The sequence below is a fragment of the Caloenas nicobarica genome, chromosome 11, assembly GCF_036013445.1.
Source record: "Caloenas nicobarica isolate bCalNic1 chromosome 11, bCalNic1.hap1, whole genome shotgun sequence".
Lineage (NCBI taxonomy): Eukaryota > Metazoa > Chordata > Aves > Columbiformes > Columbidae > Caloenas > Caloenas nicobarica.
The window spans coordinates 20,299,843-20,320,926 of record NC_088255.1 but is presented as its reverse complement, the minus strand read 5'-3'; the positions used below and the strand labels follow the sequence as shown (position 1 = coordinate 20,320,926).

The 21,084-nt window shown below is 47.9% G+C and overlaps 1 protein-coding gene across 2 annotated transcripts in view; it reads left to right on the top strand.

Moving 5' to 3' along the window:
- MGLL (monoglyceride lipase) overlaps nucleotides 1–19,528 on the top strand; it is a 60,431-nt gene extending 40,903 nt beyond the window's left edge. For both annotated transcript variants that reach the window (XM_065642618.1, XM_065642619.1), the window contains exons 4-8: nucleotides 4,009–4,145; nucleotides 5,657–5,767; nucleotides 10,106–10,195; nucleotides 14,645–14,860; nucleotides 15,831–19,528. In XM_065642618.1, coding sequence (XP_065498690.1) covers nucleotides 4,009–4,145; nucleotides 5,657–5,767; nucleotides 10,106–10,195; nucleotides 14,645–14,860; nucleotides 15,831–15,956 — 680 coding nt within the window. In that variant the 3' untranslated portion in view covers nucleotides 15,957–19,528. The remainder of the gene's footprint in view (nucleotides 1–4,008; nucleotides 4,146–5,656; nucleotides 5,768–10,105; nucleotides 10,196–14,644; nucleotides 14,861–15,830) is intronic.
- Nucleotides 19,529–21,084: the final 1,556 nt, after the last annotated feature.

The following is a 21,084-nucleotide window of genomic DNA, read 5'->3' as shown; positions in this document are numbered from 1 at the left end:
TGGAGTAGATGTACTGCTTGTTAAACAAATAATTAAACATCGGGAGCTTTGAAATCCAGTATGTTTAATTAATGAGCTTTGCTCACTTGGTGAAAAGGATGTGGACTTGATTCATTACAAAACAAGTATATTTTTTTCCAATAGTGAACTGTTATGACAATTTGAAGTGTTTACTAGTTCATTATTTTTTTTTTTCATTAAACCTTAAAAAAACACCCAGGCAGAAAATCAAGGCTTCACACAACATTTGCTATGTAAACCCATTATTAGTGTCGTCTTGTGTATTGTCTCACCCACATTCTCCATCTATGCGCTTTCTCCCATCTCCTCCTCTGCAAAACTGTGCGGCTGTACAGCCTGGGATTAGAGTTAATTATTACTCTTAGATCTTGCAGTACCTTGGACCAAGGTCTCTGGTGATGCCTTGCAGTGCTGTACAAGCGCAGAAAAGAAAAACCAAAACAGTTCTTGCTCAGATGAGCTTCAATAGATCTCATAAATACAGGCATCTGCCGTAATGCCACATGACATAACTTAATTAACTGCTGCACCAGAACTAAAACACTCCTGAAAACTGTATCTGCTTCATTTGTGCTTTAAGTTTTACCTTCAATCTGAATGCATGTCATATGGGGCAGAGAGGAAGGCAGAGGGGGACAAGGCTCGCTGTTTCCCAGTCTCCAGGGGTTGGATATTAAAATAAGCCACTGAAGTGGTCCCTTCCTGTAGCAGTGGGGTTGCAGGGTGGGTTGGGGGCCACCGCGGCGAGATCCCCACCTGAGCAAGCTGCCACGAGCTCGGGAAGATTGCGGGAGAGGCATCAGGTTGGCACGTTTGCACCTTGTGCGCCAGAAGATCCATCCGAATTTCTGTCACCGGCATCTCCCTCCTGCGGGCTCGAGACTCAGCATTACTTCGCCGCATGGGCCACCTGCAGAGCGAAAGCATCTGTGAGATCTTTTAATTATCTTTTTTTTTTTTTCTTTTTTCCCCCTAACCCAGACAGTTTAGCAGCAGGGAGGACATATTATACTATTTGCATGTCTCTCTCCAGCAGTGTCTCCTGCTGGGAGATGAGGGCAAAAATTCTCCCTGTTCTTGGCTCTCCCACTTCAAAAATCTTGGAGTTACGTATCTAGCGAGGAAAACAAACACGCAGTGTGATGGATCCCAAGGCAGGAGTCAAGCCCTGCATTCCTCCTGATTGTTTCTACCATCAGTTGGTTAGGGAGAGCATTTTGCCCCACAGATGCCTGTGATGGTGTCCTCATTGCAATAAAAATGGATCCAAACCATCCCCTTTGCCCCAGAGTTGGAAACCTCAAAATATGTGAAAAGTCGAGATCCAGATTCTGCCTGGAGAGTTACTGCTCCCCAGGCAGATTTCTCCTGTCTTCTCTCTCTGTTTTATGGCTTTTCCATACTAAATAGGGAGCAAAGGCTGAAAAAACAACATAGCCCATGATTTGTGCTCTCCCATGACTGTAAGCTTGAAGGAGCACCACTGAAATTGGTCAATTTACAGCAGCATAGCTGAAGTCAGCGTCTGACCCTGCATTTTCCCCGTCACCCCATCTTCCGTAGCAAAATATTCCTGCAGAAGCTCTGAGGAGCCACTCAGCCCACACCTGAGCAGGCAGGGTCGGGCCGTGCTTGGCCAGGAGGGTTTGGCACTGGGAAAGATAAAGAAATAAGTATAGTGTGTGGCTTATATAAAAGTTGGTGTTTCTTCAGGCAGCTCCCATTTGGCCTTTATTGGAAGGAAGGGAGTGTCAACTTGCACTGTGCTTTGTATTTACGTTTTTTCAGCATGTCTCCAATCTGGCCAGGATGTAACTTTTTTGAGGCATGTGAGCCAATGTCTCTGCCATCTGAGAGAGGAACAGTAGTTTAGTAGTTAAAAGCAGGATCAAAAGGTGGGTTAAGTGATGAATAAAAAAACCCCAAACCCTGCAGAAATCCAACAAGATGCTTGTCACAGCTATTGCTATTACACAGGTATTGCTTGGCTGCCACAGTCATAACTCTGTTACAAGTAGTATCATTGTTACATGGTAGGATTATCTCCACACCGGGGACCAAGGAGGTTTTCCAGACTTGCCTCTGTCTCATCCAAAAAGAGAAAAAAATGTGGGAATGCAGAGCTCTGCTAAGAGAAAATGTTCCTCTCTCTGGACTATTCAACTCATATTAACCTGCTAAATTAGAAGTTTAAAGAATAGGCAGGTAATGCATTTGAGCTCTGCAAAGAGAGCGGGCTGGACCAGTATAAAAGTTGGGAAAATCTCGCTTTCCATCTGTAATAAAAATCAGTTTAAAGTTAATAGATCCACTAGCTACACACATGGCCTCACCTCTGTACATTATTGCAACTTGTATTTTAATTGGCTCTCCGATTTGTTTCTGGTCACTGATCCACGGAGGATGCTTGCTATATCATATTTTGGCAGAAATTGGAGTGTGCGCATGGAAAGCAGAACCGGTAATATGTTATTTATAACCGACCAGCATGACATGTATGGGTTTATCTGGCAGACATGGCTGATCGCAGGGTTCACTGCCAAGAGGAGAGCACCTGGCAGGACAAAAGAAGAGCAAGTTTGGGGTTCGGTTGTTCTTAGATGGAGTGTATTTAGCCCAGCTTTTTATTAGAGGTTCTGCCTAATTGGGAGGGTGATTTTTTGGATGGCTTGCAAGAAAATTAAGTTTAGACATGCTGATTTCTTCTGGTATGACTATTGCCAGCAGATCTAATTGAAAAGCTTTTAGCTTTCAGGCTGGGTAGGCAATGCTGTGCTTTGCCGATCACTAGAGGGGGTACCATCCAGGTTGAAAACAATTATCAGGCACTTCACATCCTTTGACAAGTCCCTTTGTGCCTTTAAGTGTGCCTAAGTGCCCACTGGAGAAGGCCTAGGGAGGCACACAGGAGGAGGGAGATGCTGTTTGAGACTCCCTATATGGATCCCATATGGATGGGACGTGTTTTCCACTTCACAGTTTTCCTTAACAACCTACATGGAACAGAAACAAGCAAGGAGACTATTTTTAAGGAAGAATCCTATTTGTGGTACATAATAGCACATATGTGTAGTCCAGTAAACATGCAAACTTCTTTCCCAAGGTAGTATCAATTTCAAGCCTTTGCAAGCTCAGAATTGCCTGGGTTTGTGTTTGTGGCGATGCTGGCTCCACCTCTGCCAGGGATGCCACTGTTCCCATAGCAACTCACCATCTCCCGTTTTAGTCTTTCTCTTCCCTTTGAGCAGACAAGATAATTCCCAGATACAGAAGGAGCTAACAGTGGCCGGATGCAGTACAGTTTGCATTAACGCTCGTTCAGGACGGGTGTTCCACTTGATCATTTCCCACCCCAGGCTGGTGCAACCCCCATCACTTGGGGTCCTCTGCTGAAAGCGCTTCACATCGTAGCCAGGGAGGTTTCCAGCCCAGCCAGTGCTCCAGGGTAGCGTGAGAAAAGGCAGGACTCTGCAAAGCTCATGCACACCCAGGCATTGGAAAAGGCTGAATCTATGGCTCATTGAGTTTATAGTGACCGTATCTAGTCTTCAGAATGTTTCTGTTTCTTGCCAAGACTATGCAGCAGTTAGCTCAGTACAGCAGCTATGATCCCTGGGGAAAAACTGATTACCAGGGATGAAGTGACCTCCCATCCCTACAGCAAGGCAAGACAGCCCTTCTGCCCTCCTTACCCTGATGTTGAAGGCTGCAAGAGGTTACATCAGTACTCTCAATTTTGAAGAGCAGGTAGAAACACAGGAGAATATAGAATTTTTTTAACCAGATCATCGATAGTAAGGCACTTTTTAAATTGTTCTGTGCAGCTTCCTTTGCAGTTCTGCAGCACTCTTTCTGTTGAGAGATGACTGCAAGAGAAGGTCAAGTTAGGACCGTAACAGTCTAACAGGCGTGCTTCTGCTAAAGCCTTTCTGGATTGCAACCGCTGCTTCAAATGACTGAGATGCACGCTCTCCTTTTCCCCTACAGTTGGCCATGGCCAGAGCGAGGGTGATCGGATGGTTGTCTCAGATTTCCATGTCTTCGTCAGGGACAGTTTGCAGCACATCGATCTCATGAAGAAAGAGCACCCCGAGCTGCCCATTCTGATTCTGGGGCACTCCATGGTAAGCACCATCCCCTACCCCTCCCGGCAGCACCCAGGACACGTGCCGCAGCACGGTGCTACTCGTGTGGATGGTAGGAAATAGCCCACAGCAGGAAAAAAGAAAAAAAAACTACAGGCAACCCTCCCTTCTACTTAATTCCCTGGCTGAGTTGCCAGCATACCTTACCCCACGAGATCTGTCTTGAGTATAGTCAATCTTTAACTTCTTCACCCGGATCATGGTCCCAATTAGTGCCATTTGCAACAATGGGCCTATTTTTTTTTTAATAGGATTGGCCATTCACACCAAGTACATGATAAGTTCCACCACATCCCTGCAGCATTGGGCTTCTCCTTTTATTTTATCCAGTAACCAGGATGTTAAGCCCTCCAAAGCTTTGTGAGCAGCTCAGGGGATGAAGCACGAAAATACCCTGTAGCCTCATTCTGTTAAACAACCTAACAAGAAAATGTACCAGGGATTAAGGCTGCAAAGACAAAGGCACTGATTTGGTGGACAGATCTGAAGTCTGATTCTGACAGCACAGGCCAAATCCCTTTATTCAAGCTAGCAATATTCCCACTGATGCCATTGATCTGCTCTCCTTGCCTCCCTAGTGGAGACAAAAAAAGGAATAAGTACTTTGGGATTCAGGCCATGCTCAGATAAACAAGTGTCCTTGCATAAGAAGGCAGGGCGTGCTCTGGAGTGCTCGCTGCACTCCAAAGCCGCCCTAACAAGGAGCTGATTTCCCAGCGAGGCCTTTGAGATGCTTCTCGCTGCTGCTCCGTTTAACAAGCCCCTGGTTCTCCGGCAGCGTGGAAGTTCACCAAATATTTCCCTTGGCAACTAATCCTCTGCAAACTTTCCCCAGTGAGACAGCCGGGTCCCTTCTGTCCCCACGCAGGAGGGCCCGGCCTGGCTGGCGTTCAGCTCTGAACCACGGGCTTGGTGTTCGCTGTCAGGCCTCGGGCACAGCGCTGCTGGGGACACCGTAGAGGAGAATGTTTTAACTTCCAGTAATTAGTGAAGATTTTGGCTTGCCGGGTGGCAGCGTTGCGTTGCCCAGGTTACCGGTGCCACGAGCAGGGAGCCAGCCCGGCTTCACAGCATCGTCCCCATGCAGCACCAGGCTGGCAGAGCCTTCACACATTTTCCAATTTCCAATTTTCCAATTTCCAACTTCATTTTCCACCTGAACTGCCACTTCAAACATTTTCTTCTTAGTCTTTTTTACGGGGGAGGACACAAGGCATCCTGGGGAGTTGATGGACATCGCACGGAATTGAGTTCAGTGTGATGTGAGGGGTTTACGGCATGGAAGCAGAAACCAAATCTCTTCTCCCCACACAAAAATCAGCCACTTCTGGTGCCCTTACTCCCCCAGCCTTCCTCACTGACCACACTGCACTCCCCTGGGGCAGAAGTAATTTCCTTGTTTGGACTAAAACCCTTCCAGTAACAGGATTGCTTTATAAACGAGATGTTGACACCTGTATTAAGCTGTGGGCTCTTATTTTGCATTGCAGGGGGGAGCCATCTCCATTCTGACAGCTAGTGAGAGACCCAGTGAGTTTTCAGGCATGCTGTTAATCTCTCCTTTAGTGGTAGCCAGCCCAGAAGTCGCCACTCCCATCAAGGTAAGAGCAAACCCGCGTTGCACCCAAGTCACCTCGCTCTTCCGCGGAAGGAAACTCATTAAGACCTCTAGACATAAAATGCAAAACCCTGCTGAGATCTGTGCCACCTGGATGCCAGGCAAGATTTTCTTCTACACGCCTCCCCCGCGGTCCCACCTCCTTCTCAGAGGGGAAGTGAATCCTGAACTCGTCCAGAAAAAATTATTTAAATGAGAGTCGGAGAACGATGCTGCCTCGGGAGGGGGTAGCAGACTGTGCTTTCTTCACCGCACCCTGCGGCACCCACACCGCGCCGTCCTTTCCCTTCCTCTCCCACAGTTTTCCTCCTGACTCACACAGAGTCTGGTAGAGTTGCAACACAAACTGCTGGCTAAGTCAGGCCGGGGTTATTTTTGGCGTTTGGGGGGTGACCGATTTCTAAACAAAACTGGGGCTCTTCAGTCCCAGGAGTCCTTCGTGAGGCTCAAAGGTTTCCAGCGAGAGCTTTGCTGCTCCAGCAGCATCCCATTTGGCCTGGTACCAAGGCTGGCTCTTGTCCAGACCATCTCCCTCAGTTTGCATTTAGGCTTTACCTCTCCTTCCACTCACGTTGCCCTTCCAGAGCTATTTCTGATCCAAATTTGCACTGCCTGCTCTGCCCTTCCCCAGGGAAGCTCTGCCAAGCAACTGACCCTCGGCTCTCCCCTCCTCTCTGAATTTTTAAAAGAATAAACAACAATCCTAGAAGAAGCTGGAAGCAAATAGGACCAGCAAAGCCAGCAGGGATGACGGAGCATCTCATGGCCACAGGACTTGTTCCTTTATCCTTTCTCCCTAGACTCTTCTCGTAGGGCTAGCTTCTTGTTTTAATCTGCTTCTGAGCTATTCCTCCTGGCTTTTTTTCTTCTAAGAGAAAGGAAACAGATTGCCTCAGCTTTCAGTATAATCCTGTTGCACCTCCTGTAGCCAAAGCCACCTCCTGACTCCACAAATCGTTAAAAGCACCAAAGAGTGTTTTTTAATCACCTCCCTCTTCCACTGAAGGAAACATGTTACCTCTAGCCTTAAAATGCAAAACCCTGCTGAGATCTGCACCACTCGCATGCCAGGCAATATTTTCCTTCTAAATGCCTCCCCCACAGAGGGGAAGGGAATCCTGAAGTCATCCAGTCCAGGAAAACTTATTTAAATAGGAGTCAGAGCACCGAAGGGGGCTTTCAGGAGGCTGGCAGCTGATTCTTCACAGGTGACACTATACCTTACGGAGCATAACGATCCCATGAGCACCAGTGCCCCTGTTTTTTCTTACTTTGGAAAAGGAAAAAGAATAAATACTAAGAAAAAAAATAGTGTAGGGTCTGACTCTGAGAGACACTGCTTGCCTTCTGCTTCAACTCAAGGAAAATACGGAAACATTTTCCTTCTTCTAGAGCTATACCTTTTGCTAGATGCTAAACCCTTTCTGAAATAAGGACTCACTGGTTCTATGTGTACTAGTATTACTGTAGTCTGGTTTCTTGCAGATCTGTACCAGATTGTAACTTTATTTCAGGAAATCCCAATCTCTATCTGAAGTATTTTGGAGGTGTTTATACAGTGTCTTTCCTGGAGAGTCTCTTGCATGCAGTAATACAAGTGCACTGTGAGTTTCTTTCTCTTTCAAATCTATTGTTACATCTCAAAACTGATAAAAAATTAATTATTCCTGAAATATCTCTGCTCTGTCAAATTTAGTTGAAATCAGTCCTGGAGTTGAAAAGGTATTTGCAAGAGGAAGGAGTGAAAACAGGCAGAGAATTCCCTCATAAGCCACATTTTCCCATAAAGCTGAGCTGAAAACACTTCTGTGGGGTTGGTTTTTTTTTTCCTCTAAGAGCCAAAAAAACCCCATTTCATTGGTGTTTGTGCCTCTGAGGCACAAAGGCTTTGGTTTTCCCTTGGTGCGACTCCTCGGCCCTGGGCCATTTCCCAAGGACTTGTTGCATTCATCCCTTTGCTGGGGAAGTTTCCAGCTGAGCAAGAATCTACCTTGGCCCAAACAAAGCAACAATAACCGGGGGCCAGATCACACACTGGGTCCTTCAGTCAGGGTTACAAATACCTTCGCTCGCTGCCCAGCCAGCCCTGGAAGCAGCAGAAACGCAGCGCGTTTGCAGGAAAATCCAATTCTGTTCTTTGCAGAACCACAATTTCATCAATGCCCTATAAATCCTGTGTCCTGATAGCAGCATCAACTCACTTGTTGCAAATGCAGTGAAGGGGGAGGGATCTTGCTACCTTCACCCTTTTCCTCTCAACCGGGCAAAATTTGGCTCTGAATCTTCAAAATTTCGAAGGATGCAAAGAGATGGGAGTCACATATGCTGGCAAAGAGCAGAATAAGGATAAAATAGTATCTCCCACTACGTTTCTGCTGTTGAATGCTTTGAAATTGGGTGGGCAGGACAATCCCTTAGGAAATATTCCCTAATAATTAATCCTATGCTAACCCTCAGCCTATTCCTTAAAGATTAAGTGTTACACACAATATCCTCTCTCTGTTTTTTATGCTTTGCATTTGGCCTCTTACTGACGTGTTGCTTTCCAACCCAACTGGACATCATGTTGTTCTCATGTGAGAGGAAGATTCGAATTTATGCTCCTTCTGCAAAATCACTATTGCAGATCCTTGGGAATATAAATATTCAGAGATGTACCAAGCAGACTAAAACGCAACATCTTCCATAACACACGCCATTTTTGACTCTTTCATGTGTCATCTTGGACCTAAATATCTGTGGCCTTAATATCAATATATTGATCTTGCGGCCAACGCTCTAAATAGATCTTGAGAGACCATCAGCTAATCTCTCATGCCAAGGCATTTCCTCTTGAATAAGCAATCATTAGGCATAAGAACTCACCCTAGCTCTTAAATCAGGCTCCAATTTTAGGGCAGCCTAATTGCCTGAGGTTGCCATGACAATTTTTGGAGACAGGCACTTCCAGACTATTGTTCGGACATTAGAGGCGTGCTGGGGGTGTTTCTCTCGCTCCCCCTACTCTGCAGAGAAAGCAGAGGACAATTACACTTCTTTTAAGTTAAATACCTCAGGTTGGTGTCCAGAGTTACTTGGCATGTACCTCAGTCATCGCAGAGAAGCAGAACTGTTACAGCTTTGTCAGCACACACAGTCCATAACTTTGTCAAGGATTCATGAAGGTGCATTCCCCAAATCATCACTGCCTGGAATTAACACAAAACCAAGAAAACCCCACTCCTGCTTGTTTGCATCATAAGCTCAAGCTTGCATGGGTGTGGATGTCTTATTTTACTGGTCTGACTCCAGAGACCTCAGTTGAAGTTAATTTTGCTGACACAATGTCATAGCCGGTGACACCAGACCCTGGTCATACCCACCCCAAGGCACACACGTGTTCTTAGATCTGCTGTGAGTCTTTACTGCATTTCACTCCTGGATGACTTTGACTTCAACCTTGTGTTATTCCTCTAGTACCACAATTACTCTGTCATGTATCATCTGTGATCTGAGATGTCAGGGAGTGCTTCAGAAGTGATTCCATAGCAGCAGAAACAGAGAACACGGGCGACAGCCCACCTGCAAGTGTTAGCTGCGAACACGAAGGGACATAAAACAGACCAACAAACACTAATTGCGTATTTTCTAACTTAAGTGCTGATCACTTAATTAAAGACAGCTATTAAAGATCAGAGCAGAACCCTGTATCAACGTGCTTGTAGTGCTATTGAAATGAAAGATGTTCCCCTGTCTTCTGCCAGCGTTTTTCAGCCGGGGATGCTGAATGCTTTTGTGTTTTGTCCCCAGGAGACAAGTGAGCAATGGGTTTCCTTAGCCAATGCATGCACACTTTGCTGCTGTTTATTTACAGGTTCCCCAGAGAATGTGCTTATGAAAAAGAGTGCAGCCTAGGCAACTACTGCAAATTGCACCCAACATCACTGATGCACCGCAGCCTGAAATCAGAGCTGTGGCTGCAAGGAAAGGGCAATAAGACAACAAAACTCAGCCCTTCTGAGTGCTGAAAATGCCTTTTTTTCCTGAGACTTTTCTAGAAATAAACTTACGAATGAGATAAAGACAAAATGCAATGAAGATGTGGTGTTGCATGTGGATGGACAGCTGACAGCATTTCAGACTAGCACACCCACTCCCTGATCCCAGGAGCAGTGTAAACATTTTCTCTTTAAGAGAAACGTTTTAAATATAGGACGGATCTTTCTGCAGTGTCAGTTGACATATCTCAACTATTTAACTCCTGTGCTGCTTCCCGTCAGCTCAGGATTTGGCCCTGTATTTTCCAGCCAGCTCTTTAACTGCTTCCTTTCCTCTCCCACAGGTTTTTGCCGCAAAAGTGCTCAACTTTGTTCTCCCAAACCTGTCACTGGGATCGATAGACCCAAGTGCAATTTCCCGGAACAAGAAAGAGGTGAGAACCTTAACGCTATTTAGAGTAACTGTATGGTTGGTATCTCATCCCAATCCTGCCATTTCTCTTTAAAAAAAAAAAAAAAAATAAAGTGTGTTGCTAAATCACGAGGGCGAGATCTATGCTGGTATAAAAAGGTGAAACATCTTTGAAGTCAGTGGAACTGACTGCACGTAGGAGAAAACTGTGGGAAATCGTCTGTTTATCCCTTCAGTGCATCTTGCACCCACAGCCGCTCTGGGTACAAGACAGAACAGGGACCCGTGCTACAGTTGTGGTGGAAAACACGTGGGAACCATGTTTGTCTGTGCTGCGCCACCACCACTCATTACAGCGCCAAAACCCCAACTCGTACAGGTTACAAACACACCGCTACAGTCAACTTTTCCAACCTCCAACAGTTGCATCCTCTGCTGGAAGATGCTAGTGCCGCACTAAATATTTTTACAGGAGAAAAGTGCTAATGCCGGGACATCCCAAATAATAACGGCTTTTAAAAAGTGTCAGTGAGTTCCCTTAATTTGGCCTGAGCATTTCGATGTTTGTCAGAGTGATGTCAGGAATCACCACAGCAACCACTGGACATAGTTTACAGTAAATGCTATTGTGTTGTCTTTATACCAAAATATTTGCTGCTGCTCCCACTGCTCTGTGGTGCTCCAAGTCTCAAGAGCTTCCTTTGAGCATTGTTGTTTCTTCTCTGGCCTTTCCCTTTCCGTGGAGCAAGGGGAAGCCTGATGCGGTGGATAAAAATGTAGGTCTGCTTCATTAGAATCTGCTTGTAATGAAGCAGTCATTAAAATGAGACAGCGAGCCCCTCTTTGCTGTGCTGCCTGCACACCTGCAAGTGAGCCCACAGCTGCCATACAGCTGTGCATTGACATGTAAACCGCTTTCCTGCTCATCTTCTGACCCCAGGATTTGAGGCTCCAGGCACTTACTGAAGACAACGCAGCATCTCGGTCCTCTGGCTGCCCGTACCGCACACCCCACCCTCCTTTTGGACCCAAGACGCGCAGCTTCAAGGCACACAATGTGCTGGAAACATCCATTATTTATATGTTCAACATATTCTCCTGCCAGACCAACTTTCTGTTCTCTAGAAATATTTTTTGGGACTCAATCCAAGAATTTCCTGAGGAGTTTGTGTTCCCAGCAGGCTGTCCTCAGGGCGCGGGGACTGAAGCACAGGGAGGTACGGAGATGTTTATTTGATCTGCTTGCTTTATCAAATGCGAGAGACACAAAAGAGAGCAAGAAGCAACCTTAAGAACCCAGTCCTGTTATTCCCAGGAGGAATAACATCACAGGGGTGGGTGCTCCTTTATTCCATTAATCTTTTTTATCTGCCGTTGAATTCAGTGGAATAGTCCCACTGACTTTAGTCTTGTCCCTGCAGAGTCCACATAGAATGAGGCTCCAATTACCTTATAATGAATTTATTGCTCTGCAAAATGCAGACCTTTAAGCAGGGGAACATAATGCAGCAGGAGCCCTGATGGTCGCTTCTTAGAATTACATCAAGAGAAAAAAGATGGATGGACTCTGCAGAGCCTTCGCTGGACCGCGGCTGGGAGCAGCCGTGGCTGCTCCCAGGGCTCAGTGAGCAATCCAGAGCTCTGCCTGCTGCTCCACGTGGGTTTACAGCTTGGATTTTGCAGGATATAAATCCCTTTCCCTGGATTTCCCTCTTTTCCCCAGCAAACTGCTGCTTTGCACTCACCCCATGCACTGGACATTAACTCTAAGGATTCCCGTTCATTGATGGGGAACAGGATCCTCCTCCTGATTGATCTGGATTAAGATTGGGTTCTTCTTCCCCCCCTTATCATCTACACAAAAATGTTTGTTGGCTGCTGAGTAGCTAAAAAATCCCTGTTCTTTCAGAATGAACAAGAGAGAGAAAGAGAATGAAAGAAAGAGAGAGAGAAAGAGGAGAGAAAGAGAGAAAGATAAGAAAGAGAGAGAGAAAGAGGAGAGAAAGAGAAAAAGAGGAGAGAAAGAGAGAAAAGAGAGAAAGAAGTAAACCATTAGGTCATTCTTTTAGCATTTATGGTGCTGGGGAGGGGGCAGCTCACATGAATTCGTCAACATCGTTTTATGCTTTGGGAAGGGAGCTTCTGTCAATCCATCCACCCATCCCTCCTGATTCCCTCTCTCCAAAGTCTCCCATTTGTTACATTCAACTAAAAAAAAAAAAAAAAAAAAAAAAAGTTAAAAAAGCAACACACAAAACCAAACCAACCAACCACCAACACCCTAAAAAATAAAAAGAAACCTGTCTGAAAGCTGTATTGCTTTAGCACAGCAACACAGATCCAGGCAGGTCACTCCCAGATTAGGCTGAAGCCAGTTGCTAAGTAGCCAATGCAACAGGGTGGTTTTGCTCAAAAAGCTGATGAAAAGTCAACATGTTTGGCTGAAAATATCAGGGTACACCCAGCTGTCAAAGGGAAAGCAGTGGCCTCTTACAGTGTTTTCTAAACCCTCTGTGTGGATGGACACTTTGAAAGGGAGATACTGTACATAAGATCCTAACATTATATTATGAGCTGAGACATCTCTTTGTCTCCCTGCCAAAAATTACCCCTCACTTCAGAGTGGCCGTGATCCTGCACAGAGGCCAAAACACAACGATGCCCTTAATCAAAGAGCAGAAACATCTGCTGCATCCAAGGGTCCTTAATGAGTGAGTCCTACAACAACTTGAATTCCTTTGGTCCAACTCCAGCACAAATTAGAGTAGCTCTGACCCCCTTGACCATCCTCAGTGTGGAGGGCTGGGACTTAAGGGTGACAGTCACTAACAGTCCCAAATTCCTCCGTTCCCACCCACTCCTTCCCCTTGCTGCACTTGGCGGTGGGAACCATGGGTTCAAGCAGTGGGAGGTGACAGGGACTGGAAGCAAGAAGGTGATGGAAAAAGCTTTGTGAGCGCCAGCCTGCCTCGCTGCTCTGTTCCCAGTGCTTTATGTCCCAGCACATTTGAGGTGACAAGGAGGGAAACTGTCTTTATACCCTGTGGCAAATTAATGCCCCAGGTGAGAAAGCCCCATCGTGTAGTGTCCTCGTAGAACAGAATCAGAGAATCATTTTGGTTGGAAGAGACCCTCAAGAACATGAAGTCCAACCATCAACCCAACACTGTCACTAAAACACGTCCCTAAGAACCTCATCTCCACGTCTCTTCAACCCATCCAGGGATGGTGACTCCACCACTGCCCTGGGCAGCCTGTTCCAGTGCTTTACAACCCTTTCTGGGGAAAAAAAAAATTCCCAATATCCAACCTAAACCTCCTCCTGCCGCTCCAGTACTCTCATCTCATGGGGAGGTGAATGCAGAATCCAGCCCAAAGCCTTTCTGCCTTCTTGGTGAGGACGAGGCTGGCCACGCTCTCCTGATCCAGTGCACACTAGTGCCAACACAGACACACAGCGGTGTGTCCCTGGGGTGGTCTTGTGGGTCATCTCCTACTCGTGGTCCCCTCAGGGCAGGCACGTGCAGCAGCAGGAGAGCCTCAAATTTCTGAAAAGTGATGGAGAATTTGAACAGGCCTGTGAGGAGAGAAGGAGACTGTTTTCGGCTAACCTATAAATAACCATCGTTTCTATAAACATCTGCCAGGGTTGGGAGAAACTGGAGGCTGTGCCAGAGACCAACCCGTAATCAAAGCATTCTGGCAAATATTGAGATGGCAGTGGCTGTGTGGGCCGTCTCCATGTACAGTATACAAATATTTACTGTAGATTTGCCTGCTGCGGTAACTACCCGTTCCTAGCAACTTTCTGCATCAGCTCTCATCCATTTTTATCCTCTCGCAGTCTGGCTGAGCAAGTTGTTGACTTCTCTTTTTGCCTACCACCTAATACCGTCATTTGCTGCCTTGTCTGTGCGCACTTGGCACCCGGAGAGGATCCTTCAGCGTACGAGTGCTTTGCGGCCATGTGTCTCAGTTGTCTAGGTGTAGATCGTGGTCTTCATCCCCAGAGAGGGAAGGTGAAAGAGAAGAACATCCAAGCCCTGAGCAAAGAGGATAAGGACCTGAACAACATCAGTGTTCAAGTAACGCCGTCTGAAGAGCCCTCTGCAGAAGAGATGTCACCTTGAGTGTCAGGAGGACATGGCAGAGCAGAAAAACGCAGGCAGGTGCACCCACAGGAACAGTCTGTGTCCAGCACCGGTTGTTTGCCCGCAGAAAGAGCTTTGGCTTGAATATTTTCTAGTGATGTAAGAGAGAAAAGCACAGCAGGGAGCAAGCCAGGTTGTGTGAGCAGTTCTGGGTAGCCGTGGTAAAGATCTCGACCTTGATTGTGATGGCAGGATGTCCTGACAGAGCAGGAAATGACCGTGCAAGCCAAGGGAAGAGACTCTTCACCGCCAGGCTGACCTGCTTTGTCTTTTCTGCACGAAATATTGCTAACCTTAAATTACCTCTTTCTCCCTGCCAGATAGAGTCTTATACATCTGACCCCCTGGTCTACCACGGTGGCATGAAGGTCTCCTTCGTCATCCAGCTCATGAATGCCATTGCCAGAATTGAGCGAGCTCTGCCCAAGCTGACTTTGCCCATCCTGGTGCTACACGGCTCTTCCGACAAGCTCTGCGACATCAAAGGGTCCTATTTACTGATGGACACAGTGCCGAGTCAGGACAAAACGCTCAAGGTCATCTTGCTTTCTTGGTTTTTTAGGGTATTATCCTGTCAGCGTTGGCCTGAGCAGGAATGACAGTGAAGGGCAGGGAGCCCGCTGAGCTCTGGAGAGCTGGAGACAAAGCGGGGCTGATGCATTGGTGAGACCGAGCAGGTTCCAGCCCCTTTCACCAGGAGGTGACCCTCCCAAGGCACCATGTGGTGGCCTTTCACCAGCTCCAGCCAGGCGAGGGGTGGCGAGTGACCTCAAAACCTGACCCAGGGGTGGCTGCATAGCTAAAGGGTCTCTTGGACATGAAGCAACTTGGCATAGAAGTAGAGTGAGGCTCATGAGCAGGTAAAGTTGCTGACCCCAAAAGCTCTTCTGAACAACCCCAACTGCGTGACCACCAACCTTTCCTCGTACCCCAGGGTGTCAAGGTACAGGGGAGGCCTTTCCAAAGCACTGAACAGCAAAAACCACTTCACATCTGCTCATTTCACAAGAGCCACAGCTGATTAACCAATCGTTAGCACATGAATGAGCCTGAAAGAGAGACAGGGAGACCAAGGGAAAGCTTTTGTTGTTGGAAAAATAACAGGATAGTCTGGGTATAAAAGGAGTAAAATTGCACAAGGCATGACGGGAACATCCCCCATTGTCGTTTAAACTCCAAGGGCATGATGAGTATTTCCTCCTCCTCCTCCTTAGTGGGATAAGCGGCAAGAAATGCTTGGGGTTGGGACGTGTATTATCTTCTCCAAGGGCAGCAGGGTGCTGGGGTGACGGGTCAAGCTACAAGGCCAATGCCTTCCGGAGAGTCAGCACCGCCGACGGCATCGCTTCGATTTTGTAACCTGCCACATCTAGGAAAAAAAGCCTGACAAAGTGCGGGCAGGACATGTTGGACCCGGGGCTGTTGACAAGAGGGGACTGAAGGCTGTTTTTTTAATGCGTATTTTGGTTTTTTTCTGTGCTATCTCTGCTCTCTCCCTGGTTGCAGGTGTACGAGGAAGCCTATCATGCCCTCCACAAAGAGCTGCCCGAGGTCTCTACCTCCGTCTTCACAGAAATACTGACATGGATCGGCCAGAAGGTCCCAGCAGCTGGGGAAACCAGCCATGCTTAAGAGCAACTGGTTTTGCAGCTCTTACTGGCTTTTTTTCTGGGAATAGATGCTTTTCTTAGTAGAAGTCTCTCTGAAAAAGCTCTAAGGTGGAGGGACTCTTGGGATATTTTATCACACGCAGTGTAAGGGAGGGTGGGGGGAGCAGCACAGGGTGGGGCATGATTTACTGATGAAATGGCCATTGCCCTGATCTGGAGAAGAATCGACAGCTGCAGGAGCAGCCGTCAAAGCTTCCCCAGTCGGGTGACTTTATTTACTGAAATGCCCCTCGCCCACCAAACTGCCCCCATCACTTCCCCTTCTTTTGCTTTTGCTGGGTGACAGGGGTGTATTTATACTGCAATAATTTTTTGGTATGTCAAAGAAGTCAGTATCTTCCACTTCATGGTTTTAATTCTGGGTGCACACAGTCCCTTCCCTGTCCCCACCATCCCAGTACCTTAAAAGCCCTGACCCTTGAGAGAAGAGCAGTAATGAAGGTGCTGGGTAATGAGGAGAGGCTAAAAAAGGAGCTGACAACTCCCCGGAGGTGCAAGGCTGGTTTTCAAGGTCAGAGCCCTTTGGATGCTGCCTTGATAAGCAGGTCAGGGCAGGGGGGAGCACAAAGAGCCTCCCCCACCGCCCTGCACGGCCTCGGGGAGTTCGCACTCGGGAAAAGCGTGTGGAACAGCTCTTTAATTTTCATCATCAGAGCAGGATCCCAGAGGGGAGAGGAGGAATGTGGAATCTAAACCCACTTAGCACATTCGAAACCCGTGCTTTTCCCAATGCCAAACCTCCTCTCCTCTGCAAAACGAACTATTCTGTAAATATTTCTAGGGGCTGGGTTTTTTCCCCCCTTCCTTCCTTTTTTTTTTTTTTTTTTTAAATTTCTTTTGGAATTAATCACTTGTGCTACTGAAACTGAAAAAGCAAAGTTTTAAGAGAATATAGTAATATAATATATGATGTATATAGAGGTGGCTGGGAGCTGGGGAAGAAATGGGAGGAGAGCCTAAAGAAGGGGTTAATTGTTCCTTCTCTTGGCAAGGAATAATGTTGTCCTACCGGGATCCAGTCCTCTCACCATAACTTTACAGTCATAATCTGTTGTTTTCCTTCATCACTTGGAAAATGTCCTGAAAATAATGCTCCGGAGAAGCACAGAGCATCTGGTGGGTGGGGATTAGCAGTGGGTGTCCTCATGGTCCACCGGTTTAGCAGGAGACCCCCAGCGTGAGCAGAGATCCCATCCAAGCTCATCCCCGTCTCCTTCTGGCCAGCACAGGCACCTCTGGGACAGATCCGTGAGCTGGGGGGTCGAGCTCACCCCTTGAAACAATGCGGGGACCTGCAGGCACAGAACAGGGTGCGACCATCCATCCAACACCGACCTGGCTGCGCGGGGGGCATCCAGGGACACTGGTGTACAAGCTGCCGTGGAGGAGCTTGTGAACCGGCCCAGTGGTGCAGACAAGCCAAATCCTCGAGCCGCCAGGGTCTCTGGTAGCAGCAGGGCTAAAGGAAAGACATAAGAACCACCTACAGAGCAGAGGAATTGTATCGATACAGCAAAAGCTGTGTAGTGATCCCAGTGTGGTTCAATTTGTCCAGAGTGATGGCCCTAATTATGAAGACACTTGTCAGCAGTAGCCAAAGGGAAGGGGTTTAACCTGCTCCTCTCCCTCCAGTTCTGCAAGAAGAAAACGCCTGCACGTGTCGCACTATGAGAGAGCGGGGCATCTCCCCCAGTGACAAACCAGTCCTCCCATTGCTCTCCCCAACAGCAGTGGGAACCAGCGTCCCCAGGGCTGGATCCTGCCTGTGACAGTCACAGGTGGGTCACCCACCTCTCCTCCCTGTGAAGCCAGTTCTGGCAAGATTCAGGAAAGGGACCTTTGTGCAATAAGTCAGAATTGGGGTTCGGTCCCATCCGGCCCCAGCAGCGTGGATGGATGAAGGATGTGTGGATGCAGGTTGCATGTCCCAAGTCAGGAAGGCTTTTACACGTGTTATCTAGGCACTTTCACACTTTTCTTGCCTCTAAAGAGAGGAACGGGCTGTAGTTCTCCCAGCAACGCCAGCTTTCGATTCACTATTCAGTGCAATCAGCTTTTTCCACAAGGTGGCCCTTGCTTTGGGAAGCAGGTGATGCGCAGGTCACCTGCTCTGTATCTTCCAGCCGCTTGGCTTGTTTCAACTTCTTTTCCCTGAGCAAGATCCCTCCTTGCCAGATGCTTCTGGGGAAAGACATGAAGAAGAGCAACACTACAGCGGTGATAAACTTCACCTGCTCCTTCAGCTGGAAGGGGAATCAAGTAGGCGTCATCCAGCAGTGACAGACATTGCGGGGGTAGTGGCGAGATGATGATTTAAGGGTGAGATTTTTTTTTTTGAAAGCACTTTTCCCGAGGAAGTTGGGATGAGCAAATCGATGCGCACATTCTTTCCATCCCTTCCCAAATTGACAAGCACTTTGCAGGGGGAGGGAGGTGACCCTCCAGCAGGAAGGTCGGCGCCTGTCTGCTCCCTCCAACCTGGCTCCGGGCAGAGGAAGGTCCCTGGTCAGTGCCTTTGATATAATGTGTCCTTTCACCCAAGAAACATGTGCAGCTCAGCATAATAAAATAAACATAATCAACAAAAGGGAACTGATTCCATTGATCTGGGAAAGGCTCGTCCCTCTGTCTAGCTCAGCAATGGCATGTGGCTGGGGGAAGCTGCGTTTGAAGATCACGTTAACAAATGAAAATTTGAAAGAAAATAACAATTTGAAAGAAAATAAAAAAGCGAAATAAGCCCCAAGCACAGCAGGGGTTACCGCCACCCTCAGCCACTTTTCTGAAGAAGTAACACAAGGAAACCTACCCAAAAAAGCCCAGCAGGCTCAGCAGCGCATCCCCTTCGCAGGAGAATGAGCCGAGAGGGAAGGAACCTGGAGCAAATCAAGCCAGGGTCAGGGAGAGGCTGGTTTGCACCAGCTGCAGCTCACCCTGCACATTTCGGCTGCTGCTGCTCCCTTACCCTGCCTGTAAAGCCACTTTCTATTGACCCAGTTAGGTTTCACCATGCCCCGGAGGAATTCTTCCTTCGCTGACCGGATTAGTAACGAGCAGAGCTGCTGCCAAGGGAAATGTAATTAAACTCTTATTTTCAAATGGCAGGTACCATTTGCAGGGAGCACAGCCGGCCTTACGAGCGCTGCTGTGTGGAGCCTCACCGGCCACCGGCACTCGCGACTGAGCAATAGCCACGTGTGACTACCGTACGTGTCACCACCCGCAGCACTGAGAGACCCTTCCCCGCCGCCTCACCCGGCACGTTTTCTATTTAGCCTGTTCTTTTTATACCACTCACCGTAGCACACTTGCCAGCACAAACCCCGTTGAGATCACACTTTTCCAAGTAATTTCTGAGCTTCTCTCTCTTGTTCTGTTGTGTTGCAGTTCAATAAAATACATTTATATATACGCATATATAAAAACATATATACATACACATGTATTTTCAGTGGGAAAAACCGTATACAAGTTTAGGATTCTTAAAGGAATACAATGTATATTGCAACTAATAATAAAGTTATGTTTTCTGAACAGAGCGGGTTGAGGGCATCATTGCTGAGGGTGAGGAGGGAAGGGCAGAGATTAAATCGCAGGTACCTGCTCCCAGCCTGGGGGTCTGGGACAGTCCCACGGAGGCCTGAGGTTCCCCTTCTGCTTCAAGGGCAGCTTTTCAGGCAGCCCTGGGATCCATGGCCTCACGCCACTATTCGCTGTAGTCCAGAGCAGCACGATAAAAGATCAGCTTGGGGCACTGCAGGTGTAAGGTGCCTTTATATCTTACTTGTACTTCTCTGGGCTGGCTGGGTAATCCCATGGAAAACAACCTCTACCCTCTCCAAAGCCAAAAGGTTGCTGCTCTTTTCTTCTTTTTTTAAAATTTTCTTAAAAAGGTAAAAATAAAATCCCTTGGCCCAAGGGCTTCCCCACCCCAGCAGTCTGGAGCTGGTCAGCAGCCTGGAGCACCAAGCAAGCTCAGCCTGCTTCAAGACCTAATTCCCAGCTTTTACGAGCCCATTAAAATATCACATGGGTCCTGAACCCTGCCTAATCCAAACAGGCAGGTGAGGAACATCATTAATAACAAGATTTGCTTTAACACCTGTGAGCCCCTGACTCTTGGTGTGATGTTTTTGTGGCTCGTTAAGCTCCTGGTGGGTTTGAGGGCCGATGAAGGTGCATGCCGGGGTGTGGGGACAGGGATGGAGCCCGGGAGCAGCACCAGCACAAAGGAGCCTTTTGGCAGCACAGTTTTCCCGGCAGCACCACCCGGCGCCTGGCAAGCTGTCACGGCCATGGGTGGCCTTTCTGTTTTTAGCACGCACTTCTATAGCCTGATCCTGTGAGTCTGGGAACCCTGAAGCTTTTTGCCCCTTTCTTTTCCCCGCGCTTGGTTTTGTCTTACCCAGAGCTGGGGGTTTCTCTCGGGGTTGGTACAAGGTGGTAAAGCAGGAGCCAGAGCAGAGCCATGGTCTGGTGGGAAGAAAGCTTCTAAGGGGTAAGAGGTGTTCTAAGGAGCTGGTAGGGATGGGCTACCTGCCCTGCCATCGGGGCATGGGATGAGAGGTGTCACATTTGGTGACATTGCTGCAGGGACCGTGTCTCGCCAGACCCCTGGGGCCACACAGCCCATCACCCAGGCCGGGCCCAGGCACTGGAGAAGAGCCAAATGCTGCCGCTTCAGTGAGGGGTGAGGAATTTTAACTCTGATGATCTGCTCAGCGTAGAAACCAGAGACCACCGCCACCACTCCTGCTCACCGCAGGCTCTCACAGGTTGGGTTCTTCGAGCAGTTGTTTGCTCTCCTCTCCTTGTATGAGCACAAAAAGTCCCTTTTTTGCACAGAAACAGAGCAACGCTCTCCCAGTCCAGGATGCTCTTTCTCCATCCGCTGGGGAAGCTGCGGATGCGGAGCTACCACTCCCCTTCCTGCTGCTCTCCTGACAACGGTCTTATTAAACCAAACAGCCCCGTCCGCGAGCAAACACGGCAGCACCCACACCTCCCAACAGGAGCAAGACAAACAACCGGCCTCCTCGCAGCCACCGCTCCTTGGGAAGGAGACGACACGGGATTAATTTCCCTTCCCT